General features: G+C 39.1%; 1 protein-coding gene across 2 annotated transcripts in view; it reads right to left on the bottom strand.

Annotated features, from left to right (window-relative positions):
- Nucleotides 1-27,661, bottom strand: part of LOC117937648 (solute carrier organic anion transporter family member 5A1) — a 49,749-nt gene that overhangs the window by 18,612 nt on the left and 3,476 nt on the right. For both annotated transcript variants that reach the window (XR_004655203.1, XM_034861732.1), the window contains exons 3-9: nt 16,068-16,200; nt 15,731-15,948; nt 12,483-12,647; nt 8,909-9,107; nt 5,661-5,820; nt 4,651-4,892; nt 4,410-4,474 (exon numbers count right to left, since the gene is read on the bottom strand). Coding sequence is in view for 1 of the 2 variants with exons in the window: in XM_034861732.1 (XP_034717623.1) it covers nt 4,410-4,474; nt 4,651-4,892; nt 5,661-5,820; nt 8,909-9,107; nt 12,483-12,647; nt 15,731-15,948; nt 16,068-16,200 (1,182 nt within the window). In the remaining variant the exon portion in view is untranslated. The remainder of the gene's footprint in view (nt 1-4,409; nt 4,475-4,650; nt 4,893-5,660; nt 5,821-8,908; nt 9,108-12,482; nt 12,648-15,730; nt 15,949-16,067; nt 16,201-27,661) is intronic.

Here is a 27,661-nt window from a genome sequence, read left to right as displayed (position 1 = left end):
GGTTATAGTACTGTAGCTCAGTCAGTAGGTAACTGGATTGGGAATCAGTGGGTTGCTGGTTCAAGTCCCCAGACCGATTAGGTTGAATAAATGTCATAGTATCTTGAAAAAGTCAGTATACGTCTGTATGGTCTGTCTTGAGATAACTCTTGTTATGAATTGATATTATAAATAAAAAAAAATTGAAATTATAGTGTGTAAGAAAAAAATCATAGTATATCTTGGCTGCATCTGTTCTGTAATTTGTAACGGAAAATTAAATATTCAAAATGAAAATTGCAGAAAGTTGCATTCCTTTTTTGTTAGTGTAGTATTTTGCAAAAAGTCATAGTAAAGTATATTGAAAAAAGTTTTAAAAAGTCATAGTATAATGTGTCAAAAATAGCCATAGTATAGTATGTTGAATTTAATTATAGTATAGTATGTAAAAAAAAAAGTCATAGTAAAAAGCTATAGTACAGTATGTCAAAAAAGTATTGCTGGGCCAAGTCCCCGGCGGATCAAGTTGAATAAATGCAATATTATATTGAAAAAGTCAACAAAAAAATATAACTTGTTGCTGTGTTGCATTCCTGCTTTGTTAGTTTCCTATGTCTAAAAAAAGTCATAGTATAGGATGTCAAAAATAGCCATATTATTGTATGTCAAGAAAAGTCATAGTATTGTATGTCCAGACAGTTATGGTACTATAGCGCAGTCAGTAGGGACTTGGCTTGGGAACCAGAGGGTTGCTGGGTCAAGGCCCCGGACAAATCAAGTTGAATAAATGTCATAGTATGTTGAGAAAGTCAGTATAGTAGGTCTGTATAGTATGTAAAAAAAAGTCATAGAATAGTATATCTTGTGTGCATCTGTTCTATAAGTTGTGAAATAAACCTGAAAATTAAATATTCCAACTGAAAATCGTTGCTGTGTTGCATTCCTTTTTTTTTTATTTTAGTATGTCAAAAAAGTCAAAGTATAATATGTCGAAAAAAGTCATAGTATAGTATGTTGAAAAAAGTTTTTAAAAAAACATAATGCTATAATATAGCATGTCAAAAATAGCAACAATATAGTATGTCGGAAAAAAAAGTCGTAGTAAAAAGCCATAGTATGGCATGTCAAAAAAGTAATAGTTTGTCAAAAAATGTCATAGTATAGTATGTAGAAATAAAATAATGCAAATGTGGCTGTGTTGCATTCCTTCTTTGTTAGTATAGTCTATCAGAAGAAATATAGTCATTGTATAGTATGTTGAGAAAAAAGTCATAATATATAGTATGTCGTAAAAAATACAAAAAAGTCATAGTATAGCATTTAGAAAAAGTCATAGTATAGTATATCAAAAAAAGTCGATAAAAGTCACACTATAGTATATCAAAAAAGTTATAGTAAAGTATGTCAAAAGAAGTATAAAAAAGTTAAAGTATGGCATGTTGAAAAAATAAAGAAGTTATTGTATAGTATGTTGGAAAAAGTCATAGAATAGTATGTCAAAAATAGCCATAGAATAGTATGTCAAAAAAAGTACTTGCATAGTATGTTGAAAAAAGTCTTAAAAGCGCCATAGTTTAATTTATTGGAAAAAAACATAGTATGCAATGCCGAAAAATGTCAAAAAAAGTCATGGTATAGTATGTCAAAAAAAGTCATAGTATAGTATGTTGAAAAAAGTAAAAAAGAAAATCATAATTTAGCATGTAAAAAATAGCAATAATATAGTAAGTCAAGAAAAGTCATAGTAAAAAGCCATGTCTAAAAAGTTATAGTACTGTAGCTCAGTCAGTTAACTATTGTCAAAAATGTAAAAAAAGTCATAGTATAGCATGTTGAAAAATGTTGTCAAAAGTCATATTATAGTATGTCAAAAAAGTAATCGTATAGTAGGTAAAAAAAAAAGTCACAGTATAACATGTCAAAAATGTCATAGTACAGTATGTCAAAATTCAAAAAAAGTCATAGTGTAGGATCTCAAAAGAGTTACAGAAAAGTCAAAGTATAGCATGTTGAAAAAACAAAGATTCAGTGTATAGTACATGGCAAAAAGTCATAGTATAGGATGTCGAAAAAAAGTCAGCATAGTAAGTTGATAAGAAGTCTAGAGAAGTCAGTATAATATTTCGAAAAGAAGTCTAGAATGTTGAAAAAAGTCAGAAAAAGCCATAATATAGCATGTCGAAAAAATTAAAATAAAAAACGTAGTATGTCAAAAAATGTCATAGCATAGTATGTAGAAATAAGTCATAGTATAGTATAGTATAGTGTGTTGAAAAAATTAAGAATTCATGGTCAAAAAAATTCAGTGTGGTATGTTGAAAAAAGTTGTGGTATATAATGTTGAACAAAAGTCATTGTATGGTATGTTTAAACAAAGTCGTAAAGAAAAGGTCACAATATAGTATGTCAAAAATAACCATAGTAAAGTATGTCAAAAAAGTCAAAGTATAGTATGTCAATTAAAAAATAAAGTCATAGTATACCTTGTCAAAAGAAGTACAGAAAAGTTAAAGTATAGCATGTTAAAAAAATAAAGAATCATTGTATAGTACATCGGGAAAAGTCATAGTATAGGATGTTGAAAAAAGTCATAGCATATTAAGTTGGAAAAAAGTCCGAAAAAAGTCATAGTATAATAAGTAAAAAAAGGCATAGTGTAGCATGTCAAAAAATGTAAAAAAAGAAAGAAAAAAAAAAGAAAAAAAAAGGAAAAGAAATCATAGTATAGCATGTCAAAAATAGCCATAGTATAGTATGTCAAAAAAGTCATAGTATGCATGTCGAAAAAAGTCATAGTACTGAAGCACAGTCAGTAGGAACTTGGCTTGGGAACCAGAGGGTTCAAGCTGAATAAATGTCATAGTCTGTTGAGAAAGTCAGTATAGTATGTAAAAAAAGTCATAGAATAGTATATCTTTTGTGCATCTGTTCTGTAACTTGTAAAATTAACCTGGAAATTAAATATTCCAACTGAAAATTGTTGCTGTGTTGCATTCCTTCTTTGTTAGTATAGTATGTCAAAAAAGTCATAGTATATAGGATGTGACTTACTGTACTCTTGACTTTTTTAAACACTTTTCGCAAGTCAAAAAAGTGAAAAAAATCAGAGTATAGTATGTCGAAAAAAGTGAAAGAAAGTGAAAACATTTTTGAAAACAGTCGTAGTGTAGCTTGTCAAAAAATGTACAAAAAATGTACAAGCATGCCGAAAAAATAAAGAAGTTATTGTTGAAAATGTTAAAAAAAAAGTCAATTTGGTATATCTAAAAAAGTCATAGCATAGTATGTTGAAAAAAAACGTAAAATAGTCATAGCTCACCATTTAAAAAAAGTCACAAAAAAGTCATAGTGTAGTATGTTGAAAAAAGTTGTAAAATAGTCATAGTATACCATGTAAAAAAAAAGTCATAGTATAGTATGTCAAAAAAAAGTCAGTGTGGTACGTCAAAAAAAGTCATAGTATAGTATGTCGAAAAAAAGTCATTGTATAATATGTCAAAGAAGTCATAGTACTGAAGCACAGTCAGTAGGAACTTGGCTTAGGAACCAGAGGGTTGCTGGATCAAGTCGCCGGACGGATCAAGTCAAAAAAGTGATTGTACCGGTGTAGTATGTCAAAATTCTTTTGAAAAACAGTCATAGTATAGCCTCCCAAACGTACAAAAAAATCAAAGCATAGCATGTCAAAAAACAAAGATGTCATTGTCAAAAATGTCAAAAAATGTCAGTGTCGGATGTCGAAAAAAGTCATAGTATAGTATGTTGAAAAAAGTCGTAAAAAGGTCTTAGTATTATATGTGTGTCAAAAATAGCAATAGTATAGTATGTCTAAAAAAGTCATAGTATAGTATGTCAAAAAAGTCATAGTATGTCAAAAAAAGTCATAGTATAGTATGTCAAAAAAGTCATAGTATGTCACAAAAAATTCATAGTATAGCATGTTGAAAAATTTCGAACAAAGTCATAGTATAGTACTGTATGTCGAAAAAAGTCATATTTCAGTAAGTAAAAAAAAAAATCATAGTATAGTATGGCGGAAAGATGTCCTAGTATAGTGCGTCAACTTTTATGAACATACTGATAATATGTATGTTCAAAAAAATTGAAAAAAGTCATAATATAGCATGTTGGAAAAAGGTCGTAAAATGTTACATCGAAATAAAAGTCTTAGTATAGTAGTTCCAAAAATTTCATAGAAAGTACAAACGAAAAAAAGTCATAGGTATCAATAAAAGTAGGTTTTCTTCTTCCTTTTCTAAAAGACACCCTGTGTGCTTTCTGAAAATCTACGCCTTAACATCTATTCTTTATGACCTAAGTAGATACAATAGACAAGGGATTATAGTGTTTTAACCCAGGGTCACGAAACATACAGTGTGTGGTCCTAATATATTTATCATTGATCATAGTGCAAATGTTCAGGAACTTACCAAGAGTTCGGAGCAAGACAAACTGCATCCCAAGAGCAAAAGGCCTCTCCTGTTCGTCAACAGACCTGACAAAGGAGAAATAGAAAGTAAACAATACAGATATACTGCACTGCATCTAAATAAAAGCATGTAAGAAAAATGTTTATCGCATTTTTTATTCAGTCAAAAGGGACAGAAAATAAGAAAACCTTTAAGCAGAGTGGACACACGCTGACATTGATTGGCAGAAGCTGTCCCTTACCTGAGTGTGACAATGATGGCGGAGGGCTGGGCACAGGCGGTGATGAGAGTGACGATGAATAGGAATATGAGGAACGGGATGAGAGTGTTGCAGGTGCGGTTGCACTTCCCCGATACGGCGTAGCCATTCTCGTTAAGGTAGGTTTTAACGATGACCAGCTGGAGCTGGTTGCCCTGGCCGCCAGATGACGGAGTGATGACCTGTTTGCTCTGCACACAACCGCAGTCTGTGTAGTTCCTAATCTGTGGTCAGAAACAACAAGAGTAAATCTCTTTCTAAGCTAATTTAACATTTTAAGATAATGCTAGGGCTGTGTAATTCATCAAATTTCGATGGTGATTTTGGCTCATTCACAAAAACAATGTAATGGACAAAAAATATTATTTTGCACATTACATTTAGCAAGTAAACCATGATTTTACCTTGTGTTCTGAAGGGGAATTCAAAACGTTCAACAGAAAAAGTAGGAAATTTAACGGTTCAAGGTTTTTACTGTCGATTTGTTTAACCGTTTCACTGTTTTTGAAGTTAAATGAATGCAACATCTTTCCAAAGTCAATGAGTAATCATGTTAAATCACTGTGATTTCAATATTGACCAAACTAATTGATAAAACCAATTGAGATCTTTTTCAATTATCAAGCAGCCCTAGCTTATTCCATTAAAAGACTATTGCGATTATAGCTACATTAAAAAAATCTAACGTAAATTTAGACACACACAAACGCACACACCACGGTGGCACCAGCAATTTGGCACAATCTAGACATTTCCTTTGGAATTTGACACTTCCTGTACTTTCAGAGCTTTGGGAGGAGAACGCACAGAACAGGTCTTTGTTTATTCATTATGATTAGTGTTTCCATTCTCTAAAATTGTTTTCATCACTCCTTTTTTATGCTACTTGATGTAGATATGGCCACAGAGAAATTATTTTTTCTGAAACAGAAAAACAAAAGGTGTGTGTGTGTGTGTGTGTTTTACATGTATAAGTGTTTTAGTGTACTCGCCCCCGTGCTATCATTGCCCACAGTGCTGCATCCAGCCAGACAAGGGTTGAAATAGGTAATGCCATCCGAGCCGCAGACCGGAGCGTACTCATGGATCCTGCAGCCACAGTTCACGTTGCAACTGCCGGTCAGGTTCCTGTGGGTCATCGTCAGGGTCGGACTGCAAAGAGGAACACACAAAAACAAAAATCTGTTAAGAACAACAAGAACCCATCTTATCAATTTACTGGACCATTTTAGTGCAGAGGCTACACGCTTTTTTAAAACTCTTATTTCCCCTAGCCTTTCAAAACCTATTGGGATGAATTTCTTTTTTAATTCACACCTTTAAAAGTTACAGTAATGCAGCATCAGCAAGGATGAGAGGCAGAGTACTTGGCCATTCAACTATCGGTAAGAGCATTTCTTCATTTATTACACATTAATGCATTTAGGCTAGTCTCATTGCAACGTGTGGCCCTGCTTGGATAACAGCACATCATTTAGCTCCAGGAGGATGTAGAATAGGTTGCATTTTAGAACACATTTTTAGAACACATAATTTCTGTTCTGTAACGCAACAGGAAAACAGTGTTTTTTATGAAAGAGGTTGCCAATTTTCTCAACAAAGTCTACTGTAGACTCTGCGTCTCATTATTAATCTGCTGCGCACACAGTCCTTTTAATAATCTTTAATCTAGCCCTCCACCAGCCTGTGTGATGATAGAAGAACAAAAACATGGGGTAGGGAGGGAAGTGAGAACTTCCAGTGGCCCGAGAGACAGTGTGGGAACTGTCGCTGGACGCTGGCTCTGTCTAAACAGGGAGCAGTGAAGCGGAACAGCCGTGGACGGACAGACAGACGCACACACGCGTTCAAGATGCAAAACACATAGAATTAGTAATTATGTTATGTTTCGTATAATCAGTGGACTATCAATTTTCACAAATTAATAAAAATTAGAAATTTGTTATATTGGTTGTTACAGGGAAGCACATTGGTCTCATCCTGACACAACAGTGTCACATTCCAGACACTGTGTGTGAAGGTGTGTGCACGTTTAAAAGGCCACCAGCCCTGTTGCAGTCGCAGGCTTGCTGCACATATTGGCCATGTCCTTTTGTTCAAACTAAACCCCGGCCTTAACTGAACCTTTCAGATGTTGTGTAATTCTGTGCCGGCTGCACTGCGTAAAAACTTAAACAGAGAGCCAAGAAAGTGAGTGGCTCCATGTGGTTTAGCGCTGCAGACACCGAACAGGTAGAATGAAGACAAACAAACTGAGTGGTGAAGGTTTATCAAGATGCAGAGGACACAGAAATGTGTCTTGCAGTATTCTAATCGTGGCCCAGCTTTATTTAAAAAATGTACTTAGTTACATGCAGCTTATAATTCCGCATACAGCCCCAAGCCATAATCATGTAACAATTTTGCAGATATTCCAGAACTTTATATCTTGGCTTAGAAAAGTTTGAGGACCTTTGGAGTTTGTCCTGTCATTTTTTGTCAAATAGTATCCAGCAGGGAGAGCTCAGTCCAGACTAGTGTGACACAAAGGGTGGGCCTGCTAGAAATTCCTCATGTGGGTGCTACCGGAGACTAGTGACCAGTGCGGTTCATAATGAGGATACCCTACCGGCTCACACGTCTTATTGACCCCTCTTTGAACACAGGCTTAAACAGAGACTGCAGTTATTAATGGGTCAGCTATGGGGCTTTAAAGGGCACACTGACTACATGACAAATAATCACCATGATTAACTTAGTTATGTGAAAAGCAAATTTCAAAGAGGTTTAGCAGTTTTCCCTATGCGGGAGAGGAAACAGTTAGCTGGCCCATCTAATATCAAAGTAAGCTATTATATGTCTAATACTTTAGATTATATGCCTGCACAAAAAAACATTAGAATTGAAAATGTTTTGGTACATTGATGACAGTAAGCAACGTACAGTTTAATGAGATGGCATACAGAAGATTTGCAATGTGTTTGTAAGTCTAGTAGGCCAGCACAATTTAGGGAAAAATATGAATAATGATTTTTTTGCTTAGAATTGATATCACGATTCTCTGCCACAATTTATTTGGCCATAACAAAACCAAACAAATTGGCAGTACCAAACATATTTTTTTTTTGGCACCTATAGCATATTGCGCATCACCACAAGCCTGTAAACATACGGGATCCAATGAAGAGAAGGGAGAGCATTGCAGCACTTGGGAGCACTTTAAAATTTCGTACAGTCTATGTTTAAAACTCAAAGTAGTAGCGTGATGTAGTCGGCTCGTAAAATTAAATAAGAGTCAACGTCATTAAAAAAATAAAATAAAAATGAATCACAAGATCACAATTTTATAACAATAATCGTGCAGGCCTAATGTCAAGGTCACTCAGTAACTTTAACTTCATGCATCTATCTGTACGAATGTGTTCCACTTCAGCCCGGGGCTGACACATGGGATGACTGTTTTGTTTACGGTGAAGCCTCGCTGCTGATGTGGTGTCAAGCAGCAGCACCAGCAGCAGCAGCTTCAGAAATAGAGGTGGCAGAGTGACTCAACGGAGCCACGAGAGCAGATGCCAGTGTTGCTAATTAATCATTCACACCAACACAATGCTATAACACATGAGGATGATGGGAGCGGTGACAGCATCCCAGGCCCACACCCTCCTCCAGTATTTTGGTATTTCAGATATAACTTCATATGTATTGTCTTTTAAATTAGAAGTTTATGGGGCGCCCTATTTGCTCACCTGGTTCAGCGTGTGGCCCATGTACTTAGGCTCACACAGCGGCCCGGGGTTTGAATCTGACACGCAATCTTTTGCTGCATGTCATCCCTCCTTTTTCTATCCCCTTTCCTTTCTTCATCTGTCCAATTAATTAAAGGCCAAAAAGCCCTCAAAAAATTAAATTAAAAAAAATCAGTATAAAAACAAATTTTAATTTTAAATTTTAATTTGTTTATTAATCCCCAGTGGGGAAATTACAATTTACACTCTGCATACACACTTTGTTAGTAATCACACAGGCCTGAAATACACACACACATGCTCAGGACCTATACATGCACTAATGGAGTGATGTCTGAGTGAGTGGGCTGCCAGCTGAACCAGCGCCCTGAGCGGTTGGGGGGGTATGATGCCTTGCTCAACAGCACCTGGCAGTAAATGGATAACTGGCTCCCAAGTACCACATAAATTAAAAGGATTAATTGTGTATATAGTCTAGGAAAATGAGCTAACAAAGCAAGTACATTTGCCCTTACCCAGTGGTGTAAGGTATGTTGATGCCTCCTAAATTGATGCTCTCACAGCCCACTATGAAGAGTGTGGAGAAGCAGAGCAGAGACACACCACTGCAGATCATGGCGAGCTTGGCTGACTCTCTGGCGCCGAGCTTCAGCTTCTTGATGATGTAGCCCCCCAGCACAATGCCGACCCCAGCACTAGGTACGATGATCACGCCTGTGAGAGAGATGAGAGAAAAGAAGGACGGGTGAAACGGAGGAAAAAACTTCAGAAGTGTTGCAAACTGTACAGAAATAGAGCAGCTAATTTGTGTCTAGAATTTTTTTGACACTGATTTAATTACTGTAAAGCATGACTGACTAATCACAATTAGAATCAGATCTACAGTGTTTTAATCAGGTGCACTTACATGATTAATGTGAACATGTCATGCTTTTATATTAAATTATTGTATGCTGTCTTGTTGGACATGGTTGCTTGAAAAGTAAAGTTCAATGTCAATGAGACATCCCGAGAAAAATTAACTTTAAACCAAAAAATTTAAGAATAGGCTTTGCTGTATCAATGTGATAATGCTACACTGTGGGCTACCAGTGAGTCATTTTAGACTGTGGCAGTACAGGACCACGTGATCTCAGTCCTCTAAAGCTGGTCTAATTGACAGCATGAAGACAAGCAAAGCCGGCTGCTGGCAGGATCGACCGCGTGGAGAGTCGTGCACGAGTTAAGGCTAGGGAGGCTGCACATGGCAGCCCTAGAGTCAAGCCACAGGCACTCGCGGCCTGGTATCTAGAAAGATGGGGTCAGTCAGCGGGGGTGGAGGGTCTTCACAGATAGAGGATCAGCAGAAAAGTGATCCAAGTACACAGAAATGTCGTCTGGCTTCTCCCTTTCTGTATGCATGCGTTTGTGTGAACAGAAATACAAATGTGTCTCTTTTAGCACTCTCAGTGAGAGCTAGGCAACAGGCAGCTGTGACATAATATTATCCTGTAAGTGCATTTTTTTTGTGCTAAGACCTTGTGCTTTCTGCAGGAATTAACATGTACACAGCCATACAAGATATCATATTACAGAGACTTACAGTGCACACATACATAATATGCTGTAGTAATAAATGCTACATTTTGTCTGGATTAACAGGCATTTGACAAATGTGTGCATGTTGGTGCTAATCTATTATAGAGATCCTACATAAAACTAAAAATAAAATGACTCTCGTGACAGACCTTTCAGCTTTCAACTGCAGCCCGTACAGCAGAGATGGAGAAAAAGAATAAATAAAATACTGGGAAGAATAATAAGAATGGAAAGTGCATATTTGAAAGGAGGGTGGGTGAGATTAACAGAGGCACTTAAGTGAAAAAGTTCGAGAAACAGTCAGAGAGGAGCATAGGGGAAACTGCAGCTTAGGGGTGTGTGTGATATGTTACAGTGCTATTTCTGTAGCAACATCTAATAAGCATGTGGCAGTGGCTGCTCTTTAACCGGGCATGGTACAGACTTATCAAGGTGGTCATTTGCGAGATTTTCAAATTATTCTTCTGTTTATTTCTAGCAAAGCACTGTTGGTGCTGCCGGAAACATAAAATGCATCAAAGAACCCCTTCCCCCAAAACAACCACATGGCAGTCTGCTAATACACCAAAAACCGTATACAAGCGTTGAATGGAATCAAACCATATTATATTAGTTGGCAATTAGGGCTGAGCAAAAGTTAGTTCCATTTTGGATCTAGATTAAAATTGGTTCCATGAAAATGCTCCAAAATATTCATGTCACTCACTTCTTCACTGTCTGCTATTTGGAGTTGGTGCTGGGCAGGTGGTGACAAAGTCATGGGCCTTAAAACCAAAACAATGAGCTGAAAGACTATAAAGCTCTGTTGACAACTGCAGAGTTGGACAATAATTGTCTGTGTGATCGCCATAATAATTATTTAACAACATTTTGAATAAAAAAATCATAATTTATAGCAGCTTTAAGATCCAATCAACTAATCCAATTTCATCAAATTTCTCTGAATGCCAATCTTTACATTTTTGTCCCTAAAAATCAACTTCTGTGGCTTAAAATTGTTGAAAGCTAAACCTAACTTGAATTGGGTTTGATAAGATGTTATGTGAAAACATAAATCATTTATACACACAAAAACACTGTCTGGTTTTGTGGTCATTTTTTAAAAGCAGTCCCTCACAATCATCAAGAGAAATGTCCCAGTTGGTCAGTCCATCTGTCTGCCTGAGTAAGCACTGTGCTCCTATCAACAGGAGTGCCCTCATCTCCTCGCCAACCATCATCACATCCCAGTAGCTTGGCATTGTTTCAGTAGCCATGGCAACCACACCACCCATTTGCTCTTACCCCTTGTATCCTGGCAACAGTCTTATGAGATGAGGCAATGGTATTGTGTATGTGTGTTTGTTTGTTTGTGCGTTTGTATGCCCATCTAGTGATGACCATATGTTAGCCCCCAGAATACTTGGACAGATAGATACAAAGGTAAAATGTAGTTTTCAAGCACTGGTTTCTGTAATAATCCTACCAGATTGGTTTTGTATTAGTACCACTGTCTAAGACATGACTGAAGGATTCGTACATTCTACATATGTGGTGCACAGCCAGGCAGAGCACAGGGTAGTGTGTGCGCGCGCGTGCGTGCGTGCGTGCGTGCGTGTGTGCGTGTGTGCGTGTGTGTGTGTGTGCACGCGCGTCCACTTTATGATGAATGTGTCTCATGCAGTCAATCGAGGTTTATGCGTTACAGTCGGGATGTAATGGAAGCTCATCACTGAATGAAAGTCAGCAATGACTCATAGCGCTGCCCTCTGACTGTGAATCACTGTTTGTTAGACGTGGGGAGGTGAGAACAAATGTGAGCATACGCTGATACAGACCACAAACTAGTGCATTAAGTATGTGGCAATGCATCATTTACTGTCCTGTCCAGGATCAGAATAAATAAAACCAAAGCAAAACGCAATGTCAAACAAACCATTTTCACTGCAGTGAAAAACACAAATTTCCTTAAGACATAATATTTTCAAAATTATTAGAGAACATAATTATGTAACTATTTAACATACAGGCTTACATCTAAATACTTATAATAATAATAATAATAATAATAAATGAAACAAATGTTTGTTTCCTTTTGACCGTTACAATAAAGAAATGATCTATTATTTCTTAAAGTGCTGCAGACAAGGGTAATAAATTCTAATAAACTATTTGCAAAATAGGTATAACATAAGTTAACTTAACGGTCTAATAGTTTGGGTTATAACAGATCTCTTCAGAGACAACTAAATCATTAAAGAAATTTCTGAAGTAAAAATGTCAAACAGTTGCTGATTCCACCTTCTCAAACGTGAGGATTTGCTGCTCAGTTTTACATTACTGTATTAATATATCTTTCTGATATTTTAAACTTAAATTTTTTTTAGATTGATTAATCGCAACTGAAATTAGTTTAGTTAAGAAATAGTTCACAAGTTGTTTTATTTTCTTCTACAGGCTTATGTTAACATGTTCAACTGCATCATTTTCAAGTTATAGAAAAGACAGAGTGAATTAACAAAAGAGAATTACCGGTGTATATGCTGGCGTTGGAGGCGGGGATCCCAAACTGTGACTCAATAAATTTGGGGATGAATGTGATGAAGGCGGTGACGATGGCGCACTCTGCCGTGTAGGACAGGCTGACAAACAGGAAGGTCATGTTGCTGAGGATCTTCAGGGCTGCCTTGGGGAGTTCTGAGGATGGAACACAAGACAAGACAGAGCACTTCATTACTGTTCTGTAATTAACACACAATCGGTCTCTTAATTTGGCTCTCACTCACGCCCACACAAACTTAACTTGACAGAATCGTCAGAGGAAGAAGCATTACTGGAAAGCTGTAATTAATAAAAGGCTTCTGTAACCCAAATACTGTAAACCTTGTGTCATAATAGACTTGGGTAATGATAGAGTAAATGTTAACAATGTCTTTAAATGTCTCCCAAACACACATAAATAGACCCTACTGCATTAAACCATTTCTCTTCACATCTGTATAAGTAGTCCTGTTTTACATAAGACTGCAGGAACAAACAAGGCAGGCGGACGCACACACGCTCATTGTAGCCTGAAACCCTATGAAGGTTGGAAAAAAGAACTGTATAGCTATCAGCAAGTTTTGCTGTACAATGCAAGTATGTGAATTAGGAATTATGTGCATCTATGCCGAGAGCCCAGAACAAACCAAGCTTATCCTTGGTTCGTCATAACAAGGGCAAACATGCCCTTCATGTCTGCCTGAGCAGTGTCCATATGATTTGATTGATATGATGCAGAATGCCCTCTTATCCCAACACTCAAAAGTAACGTAGTCTAACTGTAAGTACATTGCTGTTACCAGGCAGAATGATTTCTCTTTCTCTGTAGATCTACTGATCCCCAAAGATAAACCTCCGATGTCACTTTCTGTCCATCAGCGGAAATACAGCGCTGAATCATTTTCCAAACAGGAGCTAATGGGGATTCACTTTCTTACTCACAGGCACATGCTTGCTGTCATGGCAACTCCAACGTGACTCTCTGAACTCCCAGTTGAACAACTATTTCCAAAAGCATACCATACACCAACTCAATAGTGTCTGTTGACAGCCTCAAAAAGGGGCAGTACTTAAAATATTGAAAATAAAACAAAACAAACAGATCTCCACAATCCACAGGGACCTCAGATTTATGATACTGGTTCCCTATTCTAAAAAAAAAAAAAAAAAGAAGAAAAAAAAAGAAAGTTGTTTGGGCACCTGCTTAGGATGTTCTGAGAAAGACCAAGAAACTCCTGCTGCAGGGACTACACCCCCGAACTGACCTTTAGCGTGAGCAGTTACAGCGGGTGTCTGGTTTGTTCTCTTGACATATGATCATAACCCCAATAACAAAAAAGTTATCAGATTGAAATCTTAAATGCAATTATTTGTACTTCCTAAGAATATTTTAAATAAAGGACACAAAAAAAAAATTCAGGTTAGAAAAATACAGTGTGAACAGAAAGACAGGAAATCAAAGAGATTTTCTTTTTATCTATTTTTTGTCACACACACACACACACACACACACACACACACACACACACACACACACACACACACACACACACACACACACACACACACACACACACACACACACACACACACACACACACACACACACACACACACACACACACACACACACACACACACACACACACACACACACACACACCTTGATTTGGGGATAGCCGTCTCAGCACTAATCCAATAATCTTGATGTAGGTGGGGAAATACATCTGTCAGTGTTATCACAGATCAAGAGATACTAAAAGAATTTTAGAAAAGCGATTTTCTTTATTTCCTGCAGTTGAAATCCAAAAATGCCAAGAGAATGCACACACACCACCCACCCACCAACACACACATACACCCACACACACACACCATGCCTTGGAGATCGCTGTCTCAGCACTAATTTAATACTCTTGTTGTAGGTGGGGAAATGTTAGCCTCTGTCAGTGTTATCACAGATCATATGATACTAAAAGAATAGTGATGCTAATTATTTAATTCCTGTGGCGCTAGACTGTAATCTTGTCTGGAGAAGAGACAGATGGCGAGGTTATGTTGACGTCTACAGCAGCAGCTCTCTCAATCAGACAGACCACTGGCTCGCAATAGTTGCCACACTATCGTTGCTATTTCCTTGTGAGAATTTCTTTGACGACTCTGTCAAACTGTTTTAGCCATATGCTTTGGCTTCACATTACTCTTTGTTTAAATAATGTATCTGGTTCTAGCTTCTCCAGTATGAGGAGTTGCCGTTTATCGGACAAAGTACAAAGTTTAATGACGCCACCTTGGCTTGGACGTATTGGGTATTTTTTATTTACTATTTTTTGATCCGTTGATTAATCGATTAAATCCGTGTCTCACTTTTATACCATCTATCGGAACTTAAAGTTTAAACACCAAGTTGAGGATGGAACTATATAGTTAATCTTGGGTCACATTCTTTTTTATTTGCAAGTAACTTTGAAACTACTTTTGTCCTTCAGAGTAAAATATTAATTTACATTACTGTATCTTCGGCTGTTGAAATATGATTGTGATATACACATACACCACAGTATTTGTGCTGCAGTTACTTATCTATACTAGCTACAAATCCAAGAAATTTTAAGAATTGCATCCACACAAAAATGTGTCCTTCATGTACATTACTGAAAACATTCAGTGTTAGCATTTTTAAGGCTTTGCTGATGATTTGAAGGGCAATAAAAATGCTTGGTGAAAATAATCACTTCAGAGCGGCATATCTTTCAAAGAAAGTGCTGAATTTGTGCTATAAACAAACACACGCCTCAACAGAAGGACACGCACAGCAATATATTACAGTTTCAAACACTTAAGTACTGAGTCTTCAAATTTGGCCATAGTTTACACACGGCCCAAAACACACACAGAGCGAGAGAGAGAGAGCGAGAGAGCGAGAGAGAGAGGGAAACACTGGAGCAGGATAACCCAATGTTCACTAAAACTGCCCACGTGTACAGTTCATTAGTCATGTATGGACAAATTCATCACTAATCAATAACATCTTTAAAAAAATCTTTTTAAAAAAATGTCTCAATGGAGCATCCCCAGTTAGATAAAATGAGTAATCCTTGCCATTGATTAGCCATTTAGGCCATTTGTACATTCATAACACACAGTTCCTATATGTAAGGTACTTATATCATATCCATATACACATATCCAGAGGTGGAAAGGAAGGATGACATTATCAGATATAATACGTTCCTCACCTTTGATGTCCTTTCCAAAGCCCATGGAAGAGGTGACGTTCTGATCTTTGCTACTGGATTTTTCCTTCATCACATCGTCGTCGCTCGACTGGTCGCCGGGTGAGCCAATCTTTTTCCTCTTCCTCTTTTTGTGGCGTGGGGGCAGCTTTTTGGGGAAGGCAAACATGGGAAAGATGACCAGAAGCATGGCAACGGCACACAAGAGAAACCCACTCCACCTGAGAGGAAGAAACAACAGTTGGGACACGGCAAAAAGACAAATGAGAACAGATTGATCATTGTACAGGGAAAGCACATAAAGACTCGGTCAGTCATGTAGATGCACATGCATATTTACCAGTTGCCAACAAAGCGGGGGTCACTCTGGTCGATGTTGACTATAGTTTTGGGGTCAACATAGAAGCCAATGAGGACGCCTCCTAGAAGGTAACCAGCTGCAGGTCCCAGGGCTCCCATCACATACATGATAGCTGGAAGAGACACGGATAAAACCAATCAGAAGCTTCCTTACAATTCATTTAAAGTGCTTTCCTTACTGGATAATATACTTTTGATGAGCAAAATGCCTAACTTAAATCCCATTATCAAAACTTTGCTTGAGTGAAGTTTTTTCCACTTTACTCATTAATGCTCTTAATGACCCACTGTTAACCGTGACTGTTTAAATCAGACCTGTGGGAGCTGTTCATTACCCCCGATTCATCCACAATACGCAGAACACCTGCACTCAGATCAATGGGAACTCTACACCAGCCCTAAGGTCATTTCTTACAGATTCCAAAGCATCTGTAACTACAGACCTGAAAGCTCCAGAGGTCTCACATTGACCTGAGGGCAAACCCGCAGCTATCCCACATAAGCAAACCTCAAAGCGAGTTAGGGTGAAACATTAACCCTCGGGGGGCTCTCAGACCCTCACTGAGGTGAGTCAATCACACCCCGTCACTTTGCCTCAGGAAGGGAGAAACTTATTAAAAGTTAGATTACCTTAGTGGGACAAGTGGAAAAACCTCCTGTGGCCATCCAGCAGAGACGAGAGTCAAAGCCCTGTACTAGCTTTAATCAGAGGGCAAACTTTCTATAATTAAACCTGGAACATTGCTGCTAGCCGTCAAGGTGTGAGAGTGTGTGTATATGTGACTGAGAGGAAGGATTAGCTCTTTCTAATGGTTGTAAGTCTGTGCATATGCATTAAAATGTTTCAGTGATGACAATTTTTACCAATAAGAACCCCAACACAACGCTGTTTTTATTTCAACTGGCAAGATGGCTACAATTTACATACTTCTGTTGCTCCTCTCACAAAACACACGTAGCAAAATGCTCCTTGTCTTCTTTTTGTCTCTCTCAAATGTCACTCTCTCAGATGCCTGCACTAAACCCCATCAGCAGTGTGTGCGCACATCGTGTGTTAGTGTGATTGTCCTGGTGTCTGTGACAGGGTGTGTTAAGCAGCAGGTGTGCTGTGTATATCTAGACCAACACTCAAAAGACTCTCTCCCCCTAGACCAGAGGAACAAACACACACACACACACTCTGAGATGAAATTGTTTTTTGAGCTTCCATTCTGACAGTCTGTTTAACCAAATGTTTCAGCTGTCGTGCCAAATTTGCATATCGGATTGCTACTTCCCAAGGGGCTTGCATCTTGAACCGGCCACATACAGAATATTCATCCCAATACTTGCTTTTTGACATTCTTTTCTCCCAAATGTGACCAATAGGGCACACTCCTATAGTGTGGTTCCATCAATTTCCAAAAGCCCAAATCCTTATATACACTTAATTAAATCATGGGACTATTGGGAAAAGGAGAAAGAGGGGGAAACACTGCTTTAAGAACAAAAGGCCCTTCAACAAATCCTCTTATCACCCTAAAGCAGACACACTTGCACACATGAAAACAACATGCAAGACAACAATAGTCAATTTTCTTTTCTTTTTCTTTTTTGGGCCTGGATTTTACATTTTAGTTTCGGCATACATAAAGTGTGACTATGCAAGCGTATACATTTCAAAATATAAAGAAGGTCTGTGGATGTTTCATTCTTATAAATCTAGCAGACATGTATCACTTCTATACCTACCTGAAGAAGGCGCACCCCCCCCCCCCCTCACTTCGTCTGCCTCTTTCTCTCTTTCCCTCGCATATCATATTTCATCTTTTTTTTTAACTCCCTTCAATGCCCCATTTCTCGTATCCTGCTGGCTAAGAGAGTAAATTCACCTCTGCAGTCAAACCGTTACACAATGTAACTGGAGAAATTACTCATCAGAGACAATAAACAATGTGTTAAAATTGGCAACAAGAGGTCTTATCTTATTATTTCCATCTTGAAATGTATCCATCTCACATAACCTGAGCCAGTGAATCACACTTTGTTTTGGTACACAGAAAAATCATTTCCCTCTATAAAGCACAGAACATAGTCCATAATGGCTGGCTATAAAGCCGAAAGATGAGGGTAAGTGTGATTGAGCTTCAGTCTGACTCTTCAAAATTATGTTACATAGTTTGGAGCTGGTTAATGATACAAATATGAATGGACAAAAGCGTAACGTGTATGAAACAGTTGTGTGAGTCAGCTCTTCTTTTAAACCTAACAGGATTTGAAGCCTGAATATAACTAAGTACGGATATTTGACACATAAACTCAATGAATCATTCTCATCACCTCACAGACTGCTGACCCTTTCTGTGCCCCAAATATTACACACTGGCTTGAGCCATATACAGCGGGTGCACCCAGCTTTTCACACGTTAGACACCCAGGTGGGGTGGCTATTTTTTATCCCCCTTGGGGGATTGTTTAAGCGCCAGTCTTGCCACGACATCCATTACGTTAACAGTGTTCGGCCTGATTGGAGGACAAAGGAGGTCATAAACTGTGCTCGAGTCATCGCTCTACCTGCCTGCATGGCACAGAGCCAGGATATTTAAGGGTGAAGGGTTTAGAGGGCTGCAGTCGGGCTGAAGGGTGGCCAGGGCAGTGCCATTGGATTGAGGAATATGCTGGCACAGCAGCGGCGTTCCATCACTCACACACGCACACGTCATTGGAGCACAGGGGACGCATGCCAATGTAGAGCCCATGACGTGCCACAGGCTCACTTTACTAAATTTTGCAATAGACATTTACCAGCTGCGTGTGAAGGACATTAATTATTGGCTTCATATGAATTTATACACGTGCAGAAATAATGATCAGCCAGCTTGACTCTCAATAGGTTGTGGGAATTTTGTGCTGACATTGTAATATGCATTAGACATGCATGAGAAAATACATGGTATGGGTGACGTTACAGAGCGTGCAAACTAACATGTTACAAGCAAAATCCAATATCAGCAAGATATTAATGATTATTGCACAGGGCTGGGGGAAACACACACACACACACCTCACCAAGAAGCACTAAAGCATCGATTACAACTCAGGGACCTTAACATCAACCAAGGTCATCCCATCCCCACATATTAAATATAAATATGAACACTTAAAACATCCATCCACATGGACACATGACAGTGGGCGTGCAAGAGCATCAAAGGTATGAGTGGAGGAGGGAGAAAGTTAGAGAGTTTTATAGTGCATCAGTGACCACAATTTAGTGTTTCAGCTCCAGAATTTGAGATGGATGGACTCAGCGGTGTCAGGAAGAGGAGATTTACTTGACAATAATCTGAAAAGAGAATGGCAACGTAGTCAGATAAAGAAAGAAATAAAAACTGATCAACTGAGAGATAAGTAGAAGAGAGGAAGTGAAGACGCACAAAAAAACTAGATGAGACAGGAAGAAACAGCAAAACATCTGCAGGAGGGGCGCGAGAGGGATGGAATGCAAAGAAACAGAGAGAAAGAAAGAAAGAAAAGGACAGGAGCTGGGCTGCAGTCTGTTGTGACTGATCCTGCTGTGTAACAGAGTGATAAAGCTTGCTCAGCAACATCCCTCTAATATCTACCCTTCAGGGACCAGTGCTGCTCTGTTGTCTCCACTCCTCCACACTCTGTAAGAGCTCTGGTCCGCCTGACTCTGTATTCATGAGCTGCAGTGACTCATTCAGAGCTTGTTGGAATGAATGAGGTTGAAACAGAAAGAGAAGAATGGCAGCAGTGAGGCATGAATTAGAGGCATGATTACAGGAAAGTAAATGCCAAGGTGGTTGTTAATTATTTTGAATACCGGTAGGTACAATGATCTTCACTCTAGATCGAACCCGGACTGAACATCGGGAGCATCGGGAGAGTCATGCCAGCTTGTAGGGAGTAGGGGCTAAATATCGCCTCAAAACATTTGGCTGAATTGTGGCAATTTTTCCCTTGCCACAATTCAGCCTAGCTTTGAGGGATCCTTTCAACTCTCACCTTAAGAGATCTGAATGAAAATGGGTCATACGGGTACCCACGAGTCTACAATTTACAGCTGTGCCTACTTCATGCTAAATCAATGCAGTTTTTTGCCTGAAGTATAAATGTGTTCTTTTTGCCTATTTTAAACTAGTGTATTTAAATATTTCTGCATTCTGGGGTTCATATAGAGTGCACTCTTGAAATTGCATTAACTGAGTATGATTGAAAAGCTGACCCCAATTGGATTCATATGCAATGATGTTACTTCCCATAGCAACTAGGGATGGAACAGCTCAAGTAAATAAGCCGAACAGTTCGGGACATGCATGCGTTTCAGTAAAAAAGGCTTGTGCAAGAAGAAAACTTTCTTCCGTACTGAAATTGCAGTTTCACGGACGAGGTGCCAACTGCAGAGTGCAGCAGTCAGTCAGTCTCCCCCTGCAGTATGGGTTACCTGACAATGAACAACACGTTTGGCTTATGCTAGCGGCAATACTGCCAATATGAGGGCGCATTTATGAAGACATCATGCCAGCCAGTGTGTCATTTGACAGTGCAGGAGGAGAGTCAGGTAGGAAAGAGCAGCACCTCTCTGCTGTGTTTAAACAGCTTCTTCATGCAGACTCATTCAGACAGGGCAATCCAATCCATATCTTAAACATTGGGCGGTTCATAGCGAAAGACAGGCAGTCGTGGAGAATGCAGGGTTTCAGCATATGATTAATGTAACTTAAGCGTGCAATAATATCCGCCAACATGTTAGCAACACAGTAAATTACAAACTATTTGTCTTGCAGAAGAAAATAAACCTGCATTTTTAGTTAATGAAAGAAAAAGCATGTTGAAATACCTTCATGTACCAAACAAAAAAAACAAAAATTGTGGTATGAACCCAACAATTTGGTGACCAGTTCCACCATAATGTTGCTAATGTTACACTTACTGTTTAACTGACTATTTATTCCAACTTTATAACAGATATTCATTACAGATAATTCGATTTTACACTTAACTTTTTTAATATGCCACACAAATGGAATGGGCAGTTTCTCTTTCCCCGAAAGATTATAACTTCCGCGAGAGATCTGGGATACACCGCAACCAATTGCTTCCATAGTGGCCTTAGCTTTGAATGGAATTTCATGTATAACAATAAAATGCCGTCTGTAACCCCCCGCCCCAACCTCGTCTGACCTTCCGTTCTCCTCACCCCTCACCCTTGAGATGCAAACAGAGCGGCAGAGGATGAAGGAAGAATGCAGAGCAACCGGACCTGATGAGAAAGCACATTGCACCTAATGAAGCAGCTCCCCAGTGGCCAAACTCATTACCACAGAGTAATGAATTGATCTAATTACGTGAATAAAATAAATGACAGGACTTTCACCGCCTTGTCAGAACCCTGCAGGGTTAAAAGGTTGAGCCTACAATTCACATAACAAAAGATTAGTCAGTGTCAAAGTGCACTTTAATCACAACTGCAACTTCAAACAAGCTGAAATGGAATTGAACAGAACGTGTTTATGAATGCGCTTTTGTTAGGCCATTTGCACAAAGTCTCATTTGTGTTTGGTTTTGCTTTCTTCTTGTCACTTTCCTGGAATAAAGGCTGCAGACATAAGAAGCCTGGATCTGTAATCTCTCTCCGCTTTCTGGCTGGAAACGTAGTTTTGATGAATTATTTAGCGCTCCACCTGGCTATTAGCGTACAGAGCTCAGTCAGCCTCCAAAAAAGCCTGGGAATGGATGGCAAGCAGCATCACAACGACCTTGGATTTGGATTCAATGTGTTATGCCGGATTCATCTAATCTCTAAAAGATGCAATCACATCCTCTTTTCAGCATTACTTAAGAGCCAAGTCAAGTTGATTTATGTAGCATTGTGCATCACACATAACCTATTCACTCTGACATGGGATAATTATCGATCTTCACACCTGCTGTGTGACAGAAAGAAATGTAAATGAGCTATTCCATCTCATGTAATAGTGTTGGAGTAATACGTCAGCGCACACTTCAGAATTCTGATATACTGCGCTGTACAGTCGAGCTCAATGCCTAAAGCTCTTTGGAAAGTGTAGCTGCAGGGGACAACTGTATGATAGATGATCTATGCGGCTGCTGCTGTTAAAAAGAGAACGAAAAGAGAGGGACACGCTCTCTGTATCCCTGTGTTACGGGGATCAATTCAGTCATGTGACTGACCCCCTCAAAAGACAAGAGGAGGAAAAAGACAATGAAATAGGGGAATGACGGCATTGTCATGGAAACTTGCTGACATAGCAGTGTCTTCTTACAAGACCTAACCTTACAGTTTTGCCCAGAGGGCATGAACAGGGACTGTGTCCTCAAACCCACACCCACTCAGTTAATATGCATTTGTTAGATGATGCCCACAACGAGAATGCAACCTTGTATTTAAAGATGAATAATTTCTCAAAATCTATTTGCTCCAATCAATCAATAAGCCCCGATAATCTGATGTCTCTTGCATAAATGGGCTGAACATAGAGTTCAGACAACCAGTCTGATGTGTGTGAAGGTGTGTACAGTTATTCTGCAGCAGCTGCGTGCCATTTGCATTAAGGTTAAAGCGATGGACAGCCGTTCATGATGGCACTGCACCTGCAAACAGGAGGCTGCAGATTTATCAACATACTTGTCTTGCTGCATTCAAATTATTACCATCCATTACAAATGACCACAATGGCTAAAGAAACTGGAACCTACTCATACAGATATGACCTGTTCATTTAACACTTAGTACAGTACAAGAACTTTAAACCTGGTGCGCGGGCAGTAATGACTGGTATAGATATAGAATCAAGACTTTACCAGCCGGACGCAAGAGCCATACAAACAGGAACTTCAAAGCCTTTCTGACTTGGAAATCTGCGTTCAGGCCACCCATCAGGCTCTTGAACCCCTTTAACTCCAGGCATTACTGTTATAAGCCCCTTAAGCAAAAACATGACTGATCACAAGGGCTGCAAAGGACTTGAACAGCATCTTAAGTATGCTTTTCTCTCCTTCCCCATCTTACGTTATTCTTCTGTACAGCAAACCAGGACCCAGTGACCTCGTCTCTCATCTTGATGTGCTGAGGTGCATGATTGATGGTGTTGAAATGAGACACACAATGAGGGCAGGCAGGGATCCAATACATAAATCTACTGTACATGCTCTACTGGAGTGAAAGGAATTTTATCACAAGAAAAGTCAGAAATTGTCTCTATTTTGTTATCGTTTTTATACTAAAGCTTCTTGCTGCAGCATAGGGATACCAAAATCTTTGTCATAGTGCAAGAAAAGCCCAAACAGTACACTGTAATAACATTGTAATGCAAACTGCTTGACTTTCCTTCCCTATGCTAAATTTGCTAAATCAAATATTTAGAAATTGAAAGAAAAGAGAATAGATAGAATACAGTTTAAAAACTTCGAGAATATAGAAAGAATAGAATAGAGTTCCCCTACTGCAGGAGGAAGGGCTACTGTGCAGTAGTCAGCCAGCCAGTAAAGCAATGCTCCGACCACTCATGAACATGCATTTCCTCATTCCAAAATAATATGGCCAACAAAAGCAACACCGCATAAAGATGTGCATGAAGGATATTCATAACTGTTTTAGCGTGGCATGATTCAGCCTGTCCAAAAAGAAAAAGCTGTTGAAGCAGCGATTCTTTTCAGCATGCAAGGCTATCCTGGGGGACCCACTTCTACTTGTGTGTGCGTCAGAGGGGTCACGGATCCTAGCTCTGACACCAAACAACTATTTTTTGCCGATTCTGATGCTGGCGTAAGGCTTCTGGACCTGCACTGACAGCAAAAGACCACAAATCTGCTGCTGCTGAATTCTACGGCGGGTTGGGTGGAAATACGGCTGAATGCAAAGACATCTAAACGGCAAAGTCGCAAAGATCCACTGGGATAATAGTGACGGAAGAAGAACCCAGCCCGCAATACATATCAGGTCAGCTGCTCACTCTTCTGTGGTGCATTAAAAAGTGTGACTGGGCCTCTAAATCCATCACTGTCAGATGAACAAATGCTCAGTTTGGGACAAAAGATGAAAAGTCTCAGTTTGGAGAACACTTTTGGGATCAAATTTGATCATTTTTTTTAAACCTATTGTTTACATTAAATGAAGCACTGTTTGTGACTTATGTATTCCAATTGTTATTTTTAATATATTTTCTGATTGATACTGATGATGATCAATTCCATTTAATGTTACTGCATTGAGCTTACACTTGATTGCAAGTCTGGTATTTTGGTGAATACTGTGCACAAGGCCATCTTACTTTGTTGTCAGTCAAGAGGACTTTTGTCCCTCCGCCCTTTTATATGACTTCACTTAGTAATATTTCTCAGAATTCTCACACACACACACACACACACACACACACACACACACACACAAGTCATTTTATTCTATACTTAAATGTGTAATTAATGTTATCTATTATCTTTTGGGAATTTTCCTCCTAATCCATTTTTTACAGAATGTATGGAGATTATTGAAAAGGGGAAGTTTTAATCATTTTCTCGCAATGAAAGCGCATCTTTGGATGAGTTCAGGTCAGTAGACTTGCAACAGAGCTTGCTATTATTGTTATGTCAACAAATTGGTATTCCAGGTTAGGATTATGTAGCATTACAGCTTTTTCAAACAGTTTGAGCCATTGTGGTGAGGAAGACTGGTCATTTACCTCCATCAGTTTACACAAACCCATGCAGTTAGTGTTCCTTCCATTGCTTCATTATCTACTTCTGATCAAAACCGCGCACACACACACACACACACACACACACACACACACACACACACACACACACACACACACACACACACACACACACACACACACACACACACACACACACACACACACACACACACACACACACACACACACACACACACACACACACACACACACACACACACACACGAGGGTGGCAGCAAATCTTCTAGCTAATGAGGGGCCATGAATGGGGCATCTGGGCTGGGGGTATAATCACATTATACTTAGGGACAAAGTGTCTGTGAGCGAGTGAGTGAATCCATTAGAGTAGTGAGTATATGGCTGTTAGTTTGCCACAAGCTTGCACCTGCAGCTTTTCAGCGTCTCTCAATAAAGACATTGCACAGCAATCTGGTCAATGGTACTAAAGCAGTGTCCCCCTCATCTTAAGCCAGTACCAAGAATGTGGCCGATTCATTAGTCCATCCTCCTCTGTCCAATTTCTGCACCAGCTACTCGCCGAGAGATAAATAAACGAGAAAGAAAATAGTGATTCCAATGTAATTAACAGTCTACATTAGCTTATACCTTGCCTTCAAAAAACATAAAATATCCGAGATATCAAGGCATATTCTTATATTTACCACAGCTCTTTATGCCTGCCTGTGTTTTGGAAATCTGTGTGCTTAGTGAGCCCTATTCCCTGGGCAACTAATGATTAGATTTACCGGTATATTGAAGGATAAAAGGCTAAAATAATATATTAATAGCGGAGCTCATGTGATGCTTTGATTACTACTTGTGTGAGCAGATGGAGTCCTGCTTTCATTCACCCCGCTAGGTGGTAATGTAGGTAAGAAAAGAACTTGGTACACTGTTTTGCATCAAAGCTGCCTCCTACATACTGTGACAGAGTCATATGAAGCCAGTCTTGATGTTGATGGTCAGGCTTCTCTGCACTCTTGTCACACAGGCATAGATGTTTAAATACCAACACTACACAAAACTTATTTTTTGCCTCGTGCAAACACTTGTGCTCACTCCCAACAACCCCCCAAACCTCTCCCACCCCCAACTGCAGGTGCACACACACCCACACCTCTAAACAGCTGCTCTCTTACTATTTACACCCCACAACGGTCTACCCACAACTAGGCCCTCCAAAATGTAAAACACACAGCTACAGGAACAAAAGCCTGACAAAATTTTGCATTTAGGCAGCAGGCTTTGGAAAATTATGATAACATAATATGTTATCATAATTGCCAGTGGAAGGCACCCCCTACTACATTGGTTGTATAAAATGCAGTTGCATATTAAGCTATTAAAATATTAATAATTGGCGTGATTTTATAAGTCATCTTTCATGTGGCACAGTGAGTCGTTAGGATAAAATGTATCTGGGGATGGCTATCTTAAGCTTGATTTATGGTCCTGCCAATGCTCCGTGCAGAGCGTTCGCTCAGAGGAAATAAATAAGTAGTGGGAAATGCTATGCTACGTAGCCAGGGCCGAGCAACGTGAGTTGCTGAGACCAGTAGTTACATTTTTCGAGGGGTGCACGTCAGCCTACGGCGTAGGTCTGTGTCTCCGTGTACCAAGTGCAAAGCCACGGCGTAGATTTGACGCAAAAGCATAAATCACATTTTAGTGACACCCTTTCCTATAGGTAAGTAAGTCTATCATCAGTAAGGATTTATATTTGCTAATAATATGTGGGAATAATGTTTTAGACATTTAAAACTTTTTAAAAGCTTTCTAAAAAGTGTACAATAATTGGGAGGCCCCCCACAGTGACTCTGAGGACTCCCTGTGGAAGATCTCCGCTCTACTGAGAGTACTAGAGCTGTACTTTAAAAACACTAAAAAAGAGATGTCCAACACCTATACCTTTATTTCACGATTTGCACACAAAGTAGAGTAAAGAGGTAAAGTTTAGATGCTTTGCCCGATGCAATACCATAGTGTCGTGGGGCCAGAGCTAGGAAATGGGGTGATGGGTCAGAGGGAATGCCCTACTGTGTATGCATGCATACACAAAGATAACATCATGAATGGGGGGAAAAAAACACTCTTCTCTTCCTCCAAGGGCACCAGAGGTACCTCTCAGTGTAAACCGCATTGTCCTACAAAAGAGTGCAGCTCCTCCCCACTGAGCCAGTGTAAATTGAGATAGGGTTTACATTCAAGGGTGTGGGGGAAAAGCATCTCAAGGTCATTTTGAGGGAAGCATCTTAAATATATAGGTAGGCTATATCTCCAGAAAATTAGGCTGGAAAAATATGAAAATGGCTTAGAGGTTTTCTGGGTTAACGAGCTGCATTTTCCCTTTTTGCATGGAAAAAGGGGGATGCGCAAAGGTTAAAATCTCAACGGTTACACAAACCATTTTTCTGAAAAAGAATTGAAGATTTAGGATGGCTGAAGGTGGATTTCAATTAAACTAACCTTAAATATATTAAGATAAACCACCTGGACCTCATACGTTGCTGATTTGTGCACCAAAAACCAGAACATGCCCCAGAGAATGTTAAAGATAAAAATGTAGTCAAAACAACCAGATGACAAAACTGAAAGCCAGTTACCATGGTTATACCCACTTATCTGCTCTCACATGTCAGATCATGTCTCTGTTTTCCCCAAAACGCTTTGCTGGAACAAAACAGATTGTTCCTCAAGAAAACAGTCATCAAGGTCGCCTGAGCTGCTTTTTGATGGACATCTGTACAAGGGGGTGTCTTGACTGTGATGACTCTACACTCACCGGCCACTTTATTAGGTACACCTGTCCACCTGCTCGTTAACACTTAATTTCTAAGCAGCCAATCACATG

This window comes from Etheostoma cragini, chromosome 22 (assembly GCF_013103735.1).
Source record: "Etheostoma cragini isolate CJK2018 chromosome 22, CSU_Ecrag_1.0, whole genome shotgun sequence".
Taxonomy (NCBI): Eukaryota; Metazoa; Chordata; class Actinopteri; order Perciformes; family Percidae; genus Etheostoma; species Etheostoma cragini.
The sequence above is the reverse complement of the archived record's forward strand: the minus strand, read 5'-3'. Positions and strand labels throughout refer to the sequence as shown.